The following is a 15621-nucleotide window of genomic DNA, read 5'->3' as shown; positions in this document are numbered from 1 at the left end:
TTTTCTTAACTTAGATTAAGAAAGATTAAAGTTTTAATTTGTCCCCAAATGTGTAATAACATTCTGTTTCTTAGAAAAGATTACTTTGATTGGATTGAGAATATAAAACAACTAGTAGCCTACAACCATTGCTGGGGGATGAAGTGGTTAACACATTTAAAAAAAAAAAACAATCTTAATATCTCTCCAACAGACTAATTGAATTCTCTTTTAGCTGTGAATACGGAAATGGGATTTCCCATTTCTGTGGTGTGCAGCAAGTTTCTTTACTGAACGCCTGGGTGTCATTATTTATTACCTTGAATGTAAGTTATTTATAAACCGAGAAAGAAAGGAATTCTCGGATGAATTCGTCCTGAATAATTCATCTTAAAATCTTTAATCCCATACAAGGTTGTGGCAGGTTTCTCCTCTGTTCTAATGAATACTTTATCATCATCATCCCGAGCTTCAAACTGGAAAGAATGAACAAAAAATAAATATTTTGAGGCAATCTTCAAGCGTCCAATTAACACACAATTAGCCTATAGCCGAAACTTTAACGAGATTTTAGAGTTATGCGGAATATACGCGAATATGGTTTATTGATTCTGCTGAAATTGCACTCTTTAAAAATGCCAAATAAGCCATTAATGCAAACAAATGTTTTATGAGTTTCTGTACATATTTTATACCTATATTCTATCTTGATAAATCGACTCCCTCCAGAAAATATTCTGCTGGATACATTTAATGATGGAGTGCATCATTGTCTGTGCCAGTTATCTGGACCATGGGGATTTCAAATGATCAAAGATAAAAAGAGTGAGGGGCCAATCTGTCTACTTCATTCAGGATTTGTTAAATCATAAATTACTTCACTTCTCTCACTAGGGGTTAGGATTAGACCGTCAAACGCAATTTGTCTTTCCTCCTAGTTGGTTTTAAAAAAAGTTAGCACAGGCTGAGTTTGCTCATGTCTCTGGTGGGTCTAAATGGCACCAATTCCTTCTTTGACTTTATAGCAAGCCATGTTAACTATTATATATTTTTGCTGCTACTAGTAGGTTTTTATTATTATTATTATTACTAGCAAGTAATCAAATGGCTATATTTTCTCATGTTGCACTAGTAACTAATCATTGAACACTAATATTTATTCCAATTTGAATTGGGGATCTGTGGATCAGATTTCAACTATTCACTTCCTGCTAATGTATTGCAGCTGTTTCTGGTACCTAGGAGTGTGTGTCTATTTACACTAAATGCAAATAGCCTGCCTTGTTGGCAAAGGCTATTTACACTAACTATGCCAACGTGTGATTGTGATAGTCAACACTGCAAAAAGAGCTCATTCAACATAAGTTTCAGTGGTGTAGATGGTAAGGTGCCTGCTTTTTCGAGCCGAGTTCGAACCTGCATTTGCCGAACATAAAGTATCAGGTAGGGTTAGGGTAGGTGTAGGGAGGCCTTTATTGTCCCAATAAGATGGCATCTACTGGATTATACTTACTGGTAGTGAAAAATACTAATACAACTAATAGCCTACTAATAAAAGCACTAGTAAAAATACTAATTATATCATCAACATAAAAATAAGATACCAGTTAGTTTTAAGAGATAAATGTTAAAACAGCTTGCCATATCAGTCATTTAATGAAAAACAACGCTTCACTGACTATGTCTTTAGGAGTACCATTGAGTTAACAGTTTAGCAGTAAGACCCCTTGAGTATTTATATTTGTCACGACTGAGTGATTATAACTGGCCTACCGGGCTAAAAGAAGGGAAGTGTGTGTGGAAGGGTTCAAGCAATTAATGTATGTAAAATCATGTTGTGTGATTACACTTGGAAAAACGTCATTCAAACAATAATTGCAACCAAATAAAACAACCCTAGTGGCCAACGTGCTTATGGGAGAATTTCAGCACCACGGACAGCGAACATGGGGTTTTTCCCACAAAATGACTTTATTTCTGGAGATGTGAGATCAGCAACTGAGACTTCAGAATGGAGGAAATCTGTGTACCGTGCTATTATACAGTAGTGATCACTTTCTTTAACACAGACAGAACCAGATTTTTTTTTTCTTAAGTGAAAAGGTGCCAATCTTCCTAAATCTATGTTGCTGTGTTGGTAAGCTCTAAATATAAAGTTCATTGGACTTTCAGGAGGTCTTATACGACTTCAGCTTACAGAATGAAACTAATAATTAAGACATTAGTACGATTAAATTCCAAACCTAGTGTGTTGCTTTGTGATGGCTTAACTATTCAGTTTGGTGCAACCAGAAAGTATGAAAGAAAGAAAAAACAGTGTCACAGTTATGAAGTATGTTGAGAAGCAGTAATAGGTCCTGAATGTTCATGGTAGTTATGCTGCGAGGAAATGCCTTCAGTCCATAACTCTGTGGAGTTGCTGAAAGTTTGGTTTAAGTCGGTGTGCCTGAATAAAGGATCGTGAAACACACCGTCAACCCAGTTTCTAAGAGTGGCCACTGGAGACTCTTGTTTCCTCTTTGTTGTGTCTGAGTCTGAGTTACACTTTGAAGAAGAGCACGAAGTTCCTTTATGCATGCATGATGAGTAATCGGCTTGGTTTAATGACGTAGCAGTCTGTGCAAGCGACCAGATTTTTGGCTTGGTCTCAGTGGTCTTTTGGCCTTGTTGAAGGTAGAACTTCGCTGTCTGGTTGTCTTCAGCGGTAAGTCTTAAACCGTTTTCATTAAATTCATGGACATCTGTCGGGAGCTCGGTAACGGATTCGTGAAAAGCCTCTTTAAAATGGTTATCTGGACATTTGCTGGTCTCTGAACGAATGCGCATGACAAAGGACGGTTTCGATTCGCACTCTGAGCCATCTGACTCCACTAGATCGAAATCTTCCAGATCACTGTGAAGTTGATCCGCATCATCCTTTCCATGGTTGTCTGGAGCTTTGAAACAAATATTTAAACAGAGTATAAAAACATGTATAAAGCCATATAACGTTAAAAGTTCGTTCACACAAAGGACGGTAACGTTATAACTATAAAGTTTTAATAATCGCGCACTCGATGAGAATATTTTTTGAGAATCGGGGAGTTCACGAGTAACTACACGACGAGGAATCACATTCATAACTTTATTTTCCAGCATGTGAACGACTAAAACATTGACAGCCAATCAGAATTCATTCTACTTTGAATAGCTCGAGACAGTGTGCTTATAAAAAAAAAAAAAAAAAAAACAGAACGTTATCGTGCGTTCGTGAGGACGCTAATATAGTTGTTGTCTTTATAGTTATTATTTCTTTCTTTCTTCTTCATTGTGTTGATTTGTATGTGAAACGTTCTTGTGTTAGGCCTATGTTCTTGTGCATGCTATTTGTTGATAATAGAGCATTAAAAAAAACTTATCGTTCTTGGTGTGAACGGGCCTGAAATGTCAAACTGTAACTACAGAGAATACAAAAGTGGCATTTGTGGAATCAACAACAATTTGCTCAAGTTCTGTGTAGCTCTATAGGCTATATCAGGGTTCCTCAAATCTTTCCCTGGAGGGCCAATCTGCTGCAGAGTTTAGCTCCAACCCTGATCAAACTCACCTACCTGTGATTTTCTTATGATCTTGAAGACTCTGATTATCATGCTCAGGTATGTTTGATTAGGGCTAGAGCTAAACTCTGCAGGAGTGGGCCAGATTTGAGGATGCCTGGGCTATATGAACAATAACCTATCTGCAATTCAAACCAAGAGTCACATCAAAAAGCTTTTAACAAACCATTGAATACTTGTTCGGTTTTTATTGGCTCTCCCTGCGATTCGTCCATATCGTCTTGGTCGTCATCACACTCTTTCTCATCTGAGGTCTTGTTGCGCGGTGACCACGTCATCTTGTTTTCCTTCTTGAGTCTTCGCCGTGCGTTGGCGAACCAGGTGGACACCTGCGTAAGGGTCATCTTTGTGATGATGGCCAGCATGATCTTCTCACCCTTGGTGGGATATGGGTTCTTTTTATGTTCCTGCAGCCATGCTTTCAGTGTGCTGGTGGTCTCTCTGGTAGCATTTTTTCTTCTTGTGCCCACATCTACAGATCCATACCTAAATAGCATGACAAGTAGTCTATTTAATTAAAAGTTGGATGCAGAATTGCTATTGTGAAAACCAAACCAAAATAACAATAAAGGGGTGATAATGCTTACCCATATCTGTCATACTGGTACGGTCCAATTGGGTAGTCGTAAGGGTAGTATGCAGAGCTTTGGGTGACTCTTGAATGTCCTGTTGCCACTCCATCTTTCTCACTGTGTTTACCCTAATATGAAAAGTTAAATAATTAAAGAGTTAAAAAATAAAGAGCTCAGTGATGATCTGTACCAATGAGTGGGAAAACTTTCTGGACAGTGCAGGTGATGCACCCCCTAAGGAATATTATACATTTTTATTGAAACAAACCAATGAATTGCATACCAGTGGATAATATGAGGTTGAATCTGAACCATAAGTGCTGCAGGTATCATAACCATGACTCTTTGAGCAGGAGTTGCCATAGACAGCAGTAGGGATCAGGTCATGCCGGCTGGAGGCCACAAGCCTGCTTTCATATACCGGGCAATAAAGTGAGTTTTGAGGAGAAGCTGCCACTCCAGAGTCCAGCAGTGAACCACTAGACTCGTAGCAGGTGCTCAGAGCGTTTGAAGACATTAAAAGCTGCCAAAGAAATGACAAAGACTCTTTAGCAGAACCGTTAACACAGCTGTTTCTGCATTTAGACTATTATTGACTCAAAATGAGTTAAAAGAGTCTCCAGTGCTATCCCCATTTACGGTTACACGAGTCAAATTAGTTACAAGTAAAACGTTTACGGCAAACAATATTTTGGTTTGATGTTACAGAGTTAATGTTACATTGCATTTGGGTGATTTGTCAATTAGGGACACTTTTGACTTCATTACATTTATCACAAATCATGGAATAAAGGTTTGATCATGGCCTTGGAGTCAATTTTGGAATAATGTGAGATGGTGTGGAATTCAATATTCAGGGTAATGATCTAGCATAGTAATGGCATTTTTATCTTTTTTGACAAATGTCTCAGACTAGCTAAGTTAACATGTTAGCTGGCCGTGAATTTAATCATTTATTTATTAAAAGTATTTTAAAAAATTATCAAAGAAACAAAACAAACTTGATATAGTTCATAAATTAAGATGTCAAATACTGTACATTACTGATGATGAGTTTGGTGATGATGTCTACTAAAGCTACTTTAAGATCTTTAATCTTTCAATCTCTGAATGAATTAGGCTACATGTATAATCTTCAAATCTGTCTTTCTGCTGTACTGGCAAAAATATGCCTCCATGTCACATCTCATTTTAATCATAAAGAGATATATATAAAAATATGATTTTATTAATTTTTTTATTTTTATGTTTGGTGTGATGGCAATGGCAATAGGGGAACAGTGATCACTTTAAAAATCATAAAATAAAAATTCAAGAAAAATATATAAATTATAAAATTATACATAGTTCATATAGGGAAGGTCAAATATAACATTTCTCTGATTTTAACACTTTATTATAAATTCATTATAAAGGTAAAGTTAACAGATCTAAGTGAAGGACAAGTCCACAACAGATCAGTTCTTGAAGGTGTAACCTTTCAACACTAAAAAGTAAGAAAAGGGTATTTTTTAAGTAGCATACTTAAAAAGACAGCATGACAATTTATAGCTATTGTAATCTATACTTATGAAAACATATTGCATGATTTCTTTAAAATCACCAGGTCAGAACACTTCCCCTAATTGAAGAATCACTCAATTACATTTAATTAGGCTAGACCATTCACAATTAATCATATTAACATCTGACATTGTGAAGCGTGGATCTGTTCAAAAAAGTTACCTGTGGTGCGGCAGGATATGAATAGCCAAACTGTGTAAATGACATGATGAGTGTCCAGCCCAGAGGAAGCTACAGTCCCGCTGCGAGTCATCAGCTCATCGCCAAAATCTTCCATTAACTGGAGATAAACGTCCCGTTCTTCTTCCAGTTGGTCTCTTATACAAACCAACAATACAAATAGCAAAAAAGTGCAGTAGGACACCGATTCAGCGTGGTGCAGCGCTGTAACTGAAGTTTAAAAAAATCATAACAAATGTTGGCTCAGTTGCACGCTGTTTTAAACGCAGATGACGCTGACGTCACATCATCAGGTTTAAGGTCCAGATAACAAACGCGAATCACGCCAAAAGTTGTTGTTCACACCGCGGAACACTTTCTATAGCTGCTGTGTGACTTCAGAGCCAAACGATGCGCTTGTGTCCTCTTGAGGAGCCCGCGGGGTCTCGCTCACATTAATGAGGACGTGTTCAGTTTCCCTGCCCGCCAGCAGCCAATCACACATCTGACTCCAGCGCACAGACAGCTCGATCGCACATGATTGATGACCGCCCAGAAACGATTACCATAATTGCCTTTCTGTGTAGTTATCAAACACTTTTGTACCATTAAATAACATTGAATTGGTTGAAAAAATCTCTTGAATTATAGCTACAGAAAAAAAAAAAATCACAGTTTTAAATCGATATCTATCAAAACACGAAGGCCAAAGCATAGTGCTGTGTAAATTATGGCTTACATAAACAATAACAGACTTGGTAATTACAGTAACTTTTGTTGTGGATGTAAAAAAAAAAAAATTAAAGACTTAATTTTAGGCATTAAAGGCAGTGAGACATGTGGAACTGTTTGGTAATATTATTTGTATTTTTAATAGCAAAGAGATCCATGAGTCGTCTCAGAATGGAGTACTCTCAAAACCAGATAATGTGTTAATCTGAAAAAAAAAAAACTGAGGAGAATCTTTGTCCTCTATTTCAAAGCTGTGTTGCTTAAAACAATATTTGATGTGTTCTTTAGTTAGAATTGACTTCCACTGAAATATAAGGACGAGAACAACAGTTTATTTTAAAGTGTCCTTCTTAAGTTCTTACTTACTGAGTAATAGTAATAAACAACATATTTAGGATTAGGATTTGGTTTAGGGTTATTGCATGTAATTATGTCTAATTTACTGCTAATACTATAGTAAGTACATGTTTGTTTGTTTTCTTCTTAAGGCCACTCCAGCATCTATGGCTATATTCATGGTGAGAACCAGTCAATATATACACAAGTCAATCTATACACAAGTCTGTTATACACACAAGTCAATCCATACACAAGTCTGTTATACACACAAATCAATCCATGTATGTTATATACACAAGTCAATCTATACATAAGTCTGTTATATACACAAGTCAATCTATACACAAGTCAATCTATATACAAGTCTGTTATACACACAAGTCAATCTATACACAAGTCTGTTATACACACAAGTCAATCTATACACAAGTCTGTTATACACACAAGTCAATTTATACACAAGTCTGTTATACACACAAGTCAATCTATACACAAGTATGTTATACACACAAGTCAATCTATACACAAGTCTGTTACACACACAAGTCAATCTATACACAAGTCTGTTATACACACAAGTCAATCTATACACAAGTCTGTTATACACACAAGTCAATTTATACACAAGTCTGTTATACACACAAGTCAATCTATACACAAGTCAGTTATACACACAAGTCAATCTATACACAAGTCTGTTACACACACAAGTCAATCTATACACAAGTCTGTCACACACAAGTCAATCTATCCACAAGTCTGTTATACACACAAGACAATCTATACACAAGTCAATCTATACACAAGTCTGTTATACACACAAGTCAATCTATACACAAGTCTGTTATACACACAAGTCAATCTATACACAAGTCTGTTATACACACAAGTCAATCTATACACAAGTCTGTTATACACACAAGTCAATCTATACACAAGTCTGTTATACACACAAGTCAATTTATACACAAGTCTGTTATACACACAAGACAATCTATACACAAGTCAATCTATACACAAGTCTGTTATACACACAAGACAATCTATACACAAGTCAATCTATACACAAGTCTGTTATACACACAAGTCAATTTATACACAAGTCTGTTATACACACAAGACAATCTATACACAAGTCAATCTATACACAAGTCTGTTATACACACAAGACAATCTATACACAAGTCAATCTATACACAAGTCTGTTATACACACAAGTCAATCTATACACAAGTCAATCTATACACAAGTCTGTTATACACACAAGACAATCTATACACAAGTCAATCTATACACAAGTCTGTTATACACACAAGTCAATCTATACACAAGTCTGTTATACACACAAGTCAATCTATACACAAGTCAATCTATACACAAGTCTGTTATACACACAAGACAATCTATACACAAGTCAATCTATACACACAAGTCAATCTATACACAAGTCTGTTATACACACAAGTCAATCTATACACAAGTCAATCTATACACAAGTCTGTTATACACACAAGTCAATCTATACACAAGTCTGTTATACACACAAGACAATCTATACACAAGTCAATCTATACACAAGTCTGTTATACACACAAGTCGGTGGTGGTGGTGGGGGGGGGGGGGATTTAGAATCTTCAATTCATCTAACCTGCATGTCTTTGGGCTGTGGAATGAAGCCAGAGTACCCAGAGTAAACCCACGCTGACACAGGGAGAACATACATGTAACTTGTATAACAAGGACACTGTAAAATGACCGATGTAAAACATGTTTTGTCTGGTAACCTTAAAAATATTGATTCTGTCTGAATCAACCAAAAACAACAACAAAACATTTTAATGGAAGCTCCTTACTGGACAGGTTGGTGGAGGTCTGTTCTTAGGGATGCATTTATTCGGTTTTGATAAAGATCTTCTTCATTTAACAAGTCGTTTTAAAGAAAAATAAAAAATGACACAGAAGAGTCACATTTTGAACCTGTATATATATTTTTGGACATCAATCAATCCTTTATCACAAACAGTACCGTAAATGTGTCTCTCTGCCACCTCTGGACTCACTCTTTATTGTGGCTGAGAGGTTTGGCCTGCCAGAGTTCATTTAATATGTATAATGCATGAGGGCACTTCAGTGCATTTACTTAACACTTTGTTCCTGCGGTCCAGAAGTCTTTTCATTAGAGATTGAAACACTGAAAGACATTCCCAGTTTGAAAGCACTGTAACCGCCTAATCCATTGTTTGGACTCAAAATTGATTACAATATTGCAGTGCAACATCCGTGTAAAAAAAGTCATGACAACTTATTTGTTTCTGCATCCAGTGAACCAGTTTATTGTGTTTTACATGATTGTGACTCAACTTTCATTTATTTTATGTTCTGACCTTTCTCAGGAAAGAAAGAAAGAAAGAAAGAAAGAAAGAAAGAAAGAAAGAAAGAAAGAAAGAAAGAAAGAAAGAAAGAAAGAAAGAAAGCATTTCCAACCCAAGAAAAAGCAAGCAACAACTAAACAAAACAATATTGGTAAATTCATTAAAAACAATTGTCATAATAACATACTAGACTGAATGCTGAGCTCATAATACATATAGGTAAGTATGTAATATCTTTTGGTTGTAATATTGGTAACGACTACAAAAAATATTGTACAAATATTACTATAACAAAATATTTTATTAAAATATATATAGATATAGATATTTACTTCAAATATACCTCAAACTTCCAAGAAAATCTTCATGTTCCACAAGCAAAAGTGTTAATACACAAGAAGGACAGTGAATTGACAAAATATGTTTGGATCTCTCTGATGTTCCCGTCTGATGTAGATCAGAATGAAACCAACAGACTGTGGGACGACCAAGCACTGCAGGCGTTTAAATGGAGCTCCCGGATGGACAGCTGCTTGATAGTGTTACATCATAATCTACTGAAATGTTTGTCTCGATGATTGAGGCGGTGGAAGATGAATGTGTGGAGACGGATGTGTTTACATAGATGAAGAGACCATCATTCATTGTTACAGGCAAATACAAATTGCCAGTCCTTTGACTGGCAGGTTTTTTTGTTGGACTGGAGAAGCAGCACATGAGCAAAAGCTTTATTTCCATTCCAAACTCCAAACACAGACAACAGTGCTTGTTCAATATATGAACACTCTTTTCATGAAACAAATTAAATGTCATTCATGTGAGTGAACACTCTTTCTTCAGTCTCCAGGGATGGTGACCGTGGGGCTCTGTTGTCTAAAACTGACTTACCTTCAAAACAAGAAAGGTATGAATCTCCATACAATTGACCTTCAACCTCCAGCCACTTCCTTTCCATATTTCAGTTTTTAGAACACTTAGCAGTTTCCAAAACCTTTCCTCTTTCCCTTCTCTATCTCTGTCCTGCTTGCTCTTGTGCTTTTTTTGGTTCGGATGGTCCAGGTGGGACCTAATGCATGCTCTCAGGCAGACTATTGCTTCATCCAGGCAGAAAATGGAGGGTTGGAGGGGGAGGACAGGAAATGGAATGGGAGTTAACTCTCTTCTCACACACTTTAGCCCTGAAGAGCTGCACCTTGGGGACCACTGTCAAGTGATCTCTGACACTTCATTCCCTCTCTACACAGGAATCCTCTCTGACAGACACAAGCAGGGAAGAACTCGACTTATTGCTGGGGTCTAAGCACAGTTCGGGGATAGAAACACTGCTCCAAGAGAAAACCTCATAGAGCTGCAAATGCTGTAACATCTAAGAGGTCTTTTGTGAGATCAACAGAGAACTTTTGCATTTCTAAATGTCTTAGTTAAGTTCAATACACAAAACATCTAAATATGGAAAGTGTTGTTTTAGAGTAACTAACTAAAAGTTACTAAAAGCTTTTTCCAGTAACAAGACTACTACTACTCTTTTTTTATCGATTTCTATTATCCCAAACACTCATATGAACAATGGAAATTAAAAGGGAAGTCTGATTCATTCTAGTGAATCAGTTCATCATAAATGTGCCTCTCTCTTTTATAGGGCTGGAAAGTTTGATTCATTCTAGCAAATTGAATGATTAGAATTGATTTGATTCGTCATAAATGGCTCACTCTCATGTGTAGAGCTGGAAAGTCAGATTTATTCAAGTGAATCTGTTCATCATAAACATCCATCACTCTCTCTCTCATATAAAGTGCTGGAAAATCTGATTCATTCTAATGAACTGGCTAATCCTGAAGTGCTCTCTCTCTCTGTTATAATACGGAATCAGTTCATCCTAAATGGCTCAAGCTGGTAAGTCAGGTTCATTCTAGTCAATCAGTTTGCCAAAAATGTCTCTCTCTCTCATTTGAAGCCCTGGAAAGTCTGATTAATGCTAATGAATCAGTTTGTAATAAACAGCTATTTCACTCTCATATGTAGTGCTAGAAATTTTGATTCATTCTAATGAATTGGTTTGCCATGAACAACTCTCTCTATCATGTAGCTGTGTAAAGTTCAGTTCATTGTACTGAATCGGTTCGTTCTGAATGGCTCTCTCTCATATGTTGTATTGGAAAGTTTGATTCATTCTACTAAATTGCTTCATCCAAAAATGGCCCTGTCTCTTACATAACAATAATGTTAACACTTACAGTCTAGTTCATCACTATATCTTCAATATAAATGAGGTATTATTCTAAATGAAAATGTATCTGTTTGATTTGTCACCCTAAAAATATTTTTTTCTGCCAGAAAACTGGTTAAACTGTAAATTATATAATTGGATGTTTATGAAGCAATCATTATTTGTTTTTTTGGACTGGACTTGCATAGTCTGTTTTGATCTTAAGATCATTCAAGACCAAAACTATTGTTCTGGCCTTGGTTTCTATTTTAACATTGGCTTAATGTGATTTACCCATGTAAAACCAACATCTAAGTGCTGCAAAAACATTCCTATCAACCCATCAGATTTAGGGTTAGGGGCTCTTATCAACCTGCAATTTCCCTCTGGTTTTAAAGAGGCTGGTATTAGACTCAGGTCAGGCCTCTGATTATATTGGAGGAATGTTAGTCCAGGATGCTGAATCAAGAAAATGTCATACTTATGTATTTACATAACAATAATACATCTATTTACTTTAGTTTCCACAATGATGTGTGATTGTGTTTTGTTTTTACAGTTATTTGGTGTGTTGCCACAATAAAAGTATGAAGAAATGACCCAGCCTTCACTGAATTCAGGCTAACAATTTGAAAATAGTCCTAAGATCCAGCCACTGAAAGCTATATTTAGTTACCATGTTACTCGAAATTCAGCAATATGTTGTGTTTGTGTTTGTCAGTCTTTTGACCTGTTGTTTTGATAGATTGATAAGGAATGGATCTCTGTTTGTCTTTGTATTTGAGAGTCTGCTAACTGTCCATGAGCATTTAGTTCACTCAAACACTCAAACTCACCAAATATATAGGCCTAAATAAAAGATTTATATATTTCAACTGCATATACATTTTCATCCATTTGGATTACACAGTATTACATAAACTAATCAACTTAATGTTAAGAACCAGGTAAGATTTTTAGAGTGGTAATTATAATCTGACTGTGTTTTAAATACACAGTAACCAGGTTTATATATTTATCATCAACAGGTCTCATTTGCATACATTTTAACTAACTGAATATTCCAAGCCATATTTTAACCATGCTCATACTTTTTAACTGAATAAATGTAAATTACAATTAACAAATGTATGCTCATTCTAGCTATTTGACTGAATGCATTATGAAATATGATTATTTAAATAAAACTGTACAAATGCAAATTATTAATAATAAAATATGCCATGATTTCTTGCCTGTTTTATTTACTGTGTAGGACTGACAAATATGCATCACATTAAGTTTATTAGCTGATGTCAAAACAGTGTCATCAAAATGAATGGAAATTTTATATGCAATTCAAATACGTAAATCTCAAATATAGGCCTTTTTTAAATATAGTTCAGCTGAACTGAGCAGGTAAGGAGTTTCCAATTCCAATTCAAAAAGTACAAGAATAGCAGGCTGCTAGCAGTGAGGGGCCTATAGGGAACATAAAGATCGCACTTGGCTCATACTATTAATAGACAATTATTTTCTAAATGACCATGGAATCATGTTGTTTCCACTACAGAAAGTCTAATATGGAGTATCCAAGAGCTCAAAATTGCAAAAGCACAGATAAAGCTTTTAGGGGGTCTGGAGACTGCAATTTCCACACCTATGTAGTCTAGAGACTGTGGACCATTTCTTGTGGATTTCATTTAGTAAGGGAGTGTTAAGAATGTTGTATATGGTATTACTGTGGTAATCTCTGAAGTACCTTGGAATGCAATGTACATCTTATTATCATTTAGTACTATGGTATAGTACTACTCATATATTGCATATTTCATATATTACCATGAAGTTAAAGTCTCCAAAATATCAGCCAGAAAGCATTAAATACATTGATCTGAGGTAAAATCTACCAGCTGACTATATATATATTTGTCAGTGCCTAAATCTACATCACTGTTGTTTGGTTTCATTATGAGCTCAGTGTCAAGGCGATGCTCATTAAACGCTGAAGACCAGCTCAGCAGCATCAAGCCTGATGCTGAAACAGTACGAGCAGCGAATGTCTGAGCGAAGTTACAAACCCAATCCGGACAGCTGTGTGGAGTTCCAGAGGAACGGCTGTGAGAAGAGTATGTGCGTCTGCTTGGTTTGTTTTCCAGGCCAGTGCCACAGAGAGAGCGAGAGCTCTTTAAAGTATGCATTTCCCCATCCCACTGAGAGCAGCGTAGTCCTCCCCATCACTTCCACTTCATTACTCCCTCACCAGCCATGTATTATTCACCCACAGTCAATCCATCCTCCACTGGGACCAATGTTAGCTGAAAAACGTTTTAGCCTCTTTTACTATCTAAAGTCTGTCCCACGTTCTCTCGTTCTGTCTTACTCTCTCTCTTTCTTGCCTTCTCTGTATTTCTTTATCTTTTGGCCAAAACTAGAATAAATAGTGGTTCATGCTCGGTTCATGGTTTGGATGTATTAGGGGAGACCAGTGTTGGTTGGTAGAGGGTTAACTTATGATTCATATTTGGTCTCATGAATTCTTTTAAGATGTTGATATTGATAATTTTACTGAAAGGAACAATCATTACTATACAACTGCTAGTCATCTAAGTTAAAAGTGTTAAAGTCATTGTAAAAGATTTCAAAAATGGTTAAATTATATCAAATTAATCATATTATAAAGATGTGTTAGTGGAGTTAATGTTTAAAATTCAGTTTTCAGTTTGTGCCAGCCATCCACATGCTGGAGTTGTTTGGCACAACAGCAAAACAAGCCTCATGAATACACATAATCTATGAAATATTTTGCAGAATTAAATGTGCCTCTTTTGAAAACCAGTGATCTTTCTTTGAATTTTAGTCCACTGGAGCTATTTGACAAAGAATGAAAACAGCCAATCAGCCCCGGTCTCTTCTAAAAGATGCTTTGATATAAAAACAAATATAGTTTGCTGTACAGCTGCTGCTAGTTTACTGTTAAGCACATCTTAACCAGAAAATTGAGTGAGTTTCCCTGAGTTGTGGATGTGAAGAGGTGGAAAGAGTAAAATATTACATGCTGAATTCAAGCGCCACCGTCTGGTCAATTTGAGTAATGTGAGTTATTATTATTAAATGAGCATCCTTTTTGAGTAAAAAAAATGTGTCAAGTGATACAGAGCAACAATCTTAATTCTAACATCTTAATGTGAAGAATGTGACAAAATTATTCAGTATTGAATTTCTGTTGTAATAATGTGTGCTTTAGTATACGCATGCAATCTGATTAAACAAAATCGAGAAGAAAGAGTGTGTGAGGTGCCACGGGTGGTTTGAGGTCATGAAGAGGAAACATGTAATGACAGCTTCAGTCAGGCAGAGGAACACACAACCTCCTTCTGAAGAAGAGAGAGCTGCCACATTGAAGAACCAATGTGTGATTGTAGCATGGCGTATGATCATTAGACATTTAACAGTCTACATCTACACTACTGTAATCAGCATTTTAACCACACACTCTCACTTTCCCACTCTCCAGCACTTACACACACGCAGGTACTCTCAGTATCTGTCACAGTGACATATGGCATTATTATTATCTGTTTTTTTGTTGTTGTTTTTTTGTCCCAAAAACTGAATGTTGTATAATTGTCAGAAAGCATTTATTGATGTGCACGTTAGGTACCATATTCATTGGCTATTGAAAGTATGTTTGTGAAATTGGAGATAAAATAAAATAAAATGCCATATTTTTTTTATTTTCACTGGGATATGATTTGCAAAACCATTTTATATCTTTATGAGGTCATATGTGTTTTTTAACTATATAAAAACACATAATGTGTCATCCATTTATATCATTAGTGTGAGGGACCGAGCAGGATTTCCAAAGAGAATAATTTATTCAATACAAACAAAGTCACAAATTAAATCACTTAGAACCTAAATGGAAATCAAGAAAATAAAGACAGGTCTGGGCCAAAAATGGTCAACTGAACAGAACCACACTTAACGATCAAAAGGTATCCAAACAAACAGACAAAGAAAAACGTGACCTCTCAAGCGACACACGGGGAGAACTTTTATACACAAAGGACTAGTCCATTACACACACACACACTCATACATACACAGAGGATATTAC

The 15621-nt window shown here is 36.0% G+C and overlaps 1 protein-coding gene across 1 annotated transcript; it reads right to left on the bottom strand.

Moving 5' to 3' along the window:
- Positions 1 to 1927: 1927 nt before the first annotated feature.
- Positions 1928 to 6341, bottom strand: LOC306885008 (iroquois-class homeodomain protein irx-4-B-like). Its single transcript, XM_079441314.1, has 5 exons — positions 5873 to 6341; positions 4431 to 4670; positions 4163 to 4275; positions 3742 to 4061; positions 1928 to 2915 (listed from the first exon to the last, which is right to left on the bottom strand). The coding sequence occupies exons 1-5, from the start codon at positions 5915 to 5917 to the stop codon at positions 2305 to 2307; spliced, it is 1329 nt and encodes a 442-aa protein (XP_079297440.1). The 5' UTR covers positions 5918 to 6341; the 3' UTR covers positions 1928 to 2304.
- Between the last annotated feature and the right edge of the window lie 9280 nt (positions 6342 to 15621).

This window comes from Barbus barbus (genome assembly GCF_936440315.1).
Source record: "Barbus barbus genome assembly, chromosome: 19".
Classification (NCBI taxonomy): domain Eukaryota; kingdom Metazoa; phylum Chordata; class Actinopteri; order Cypriniformes; family Cyprinidae; genus Barbus; species Barbus barbus.
This window is presented reverse-complemented; position numbering and strand designations above follow the sequence as displayed.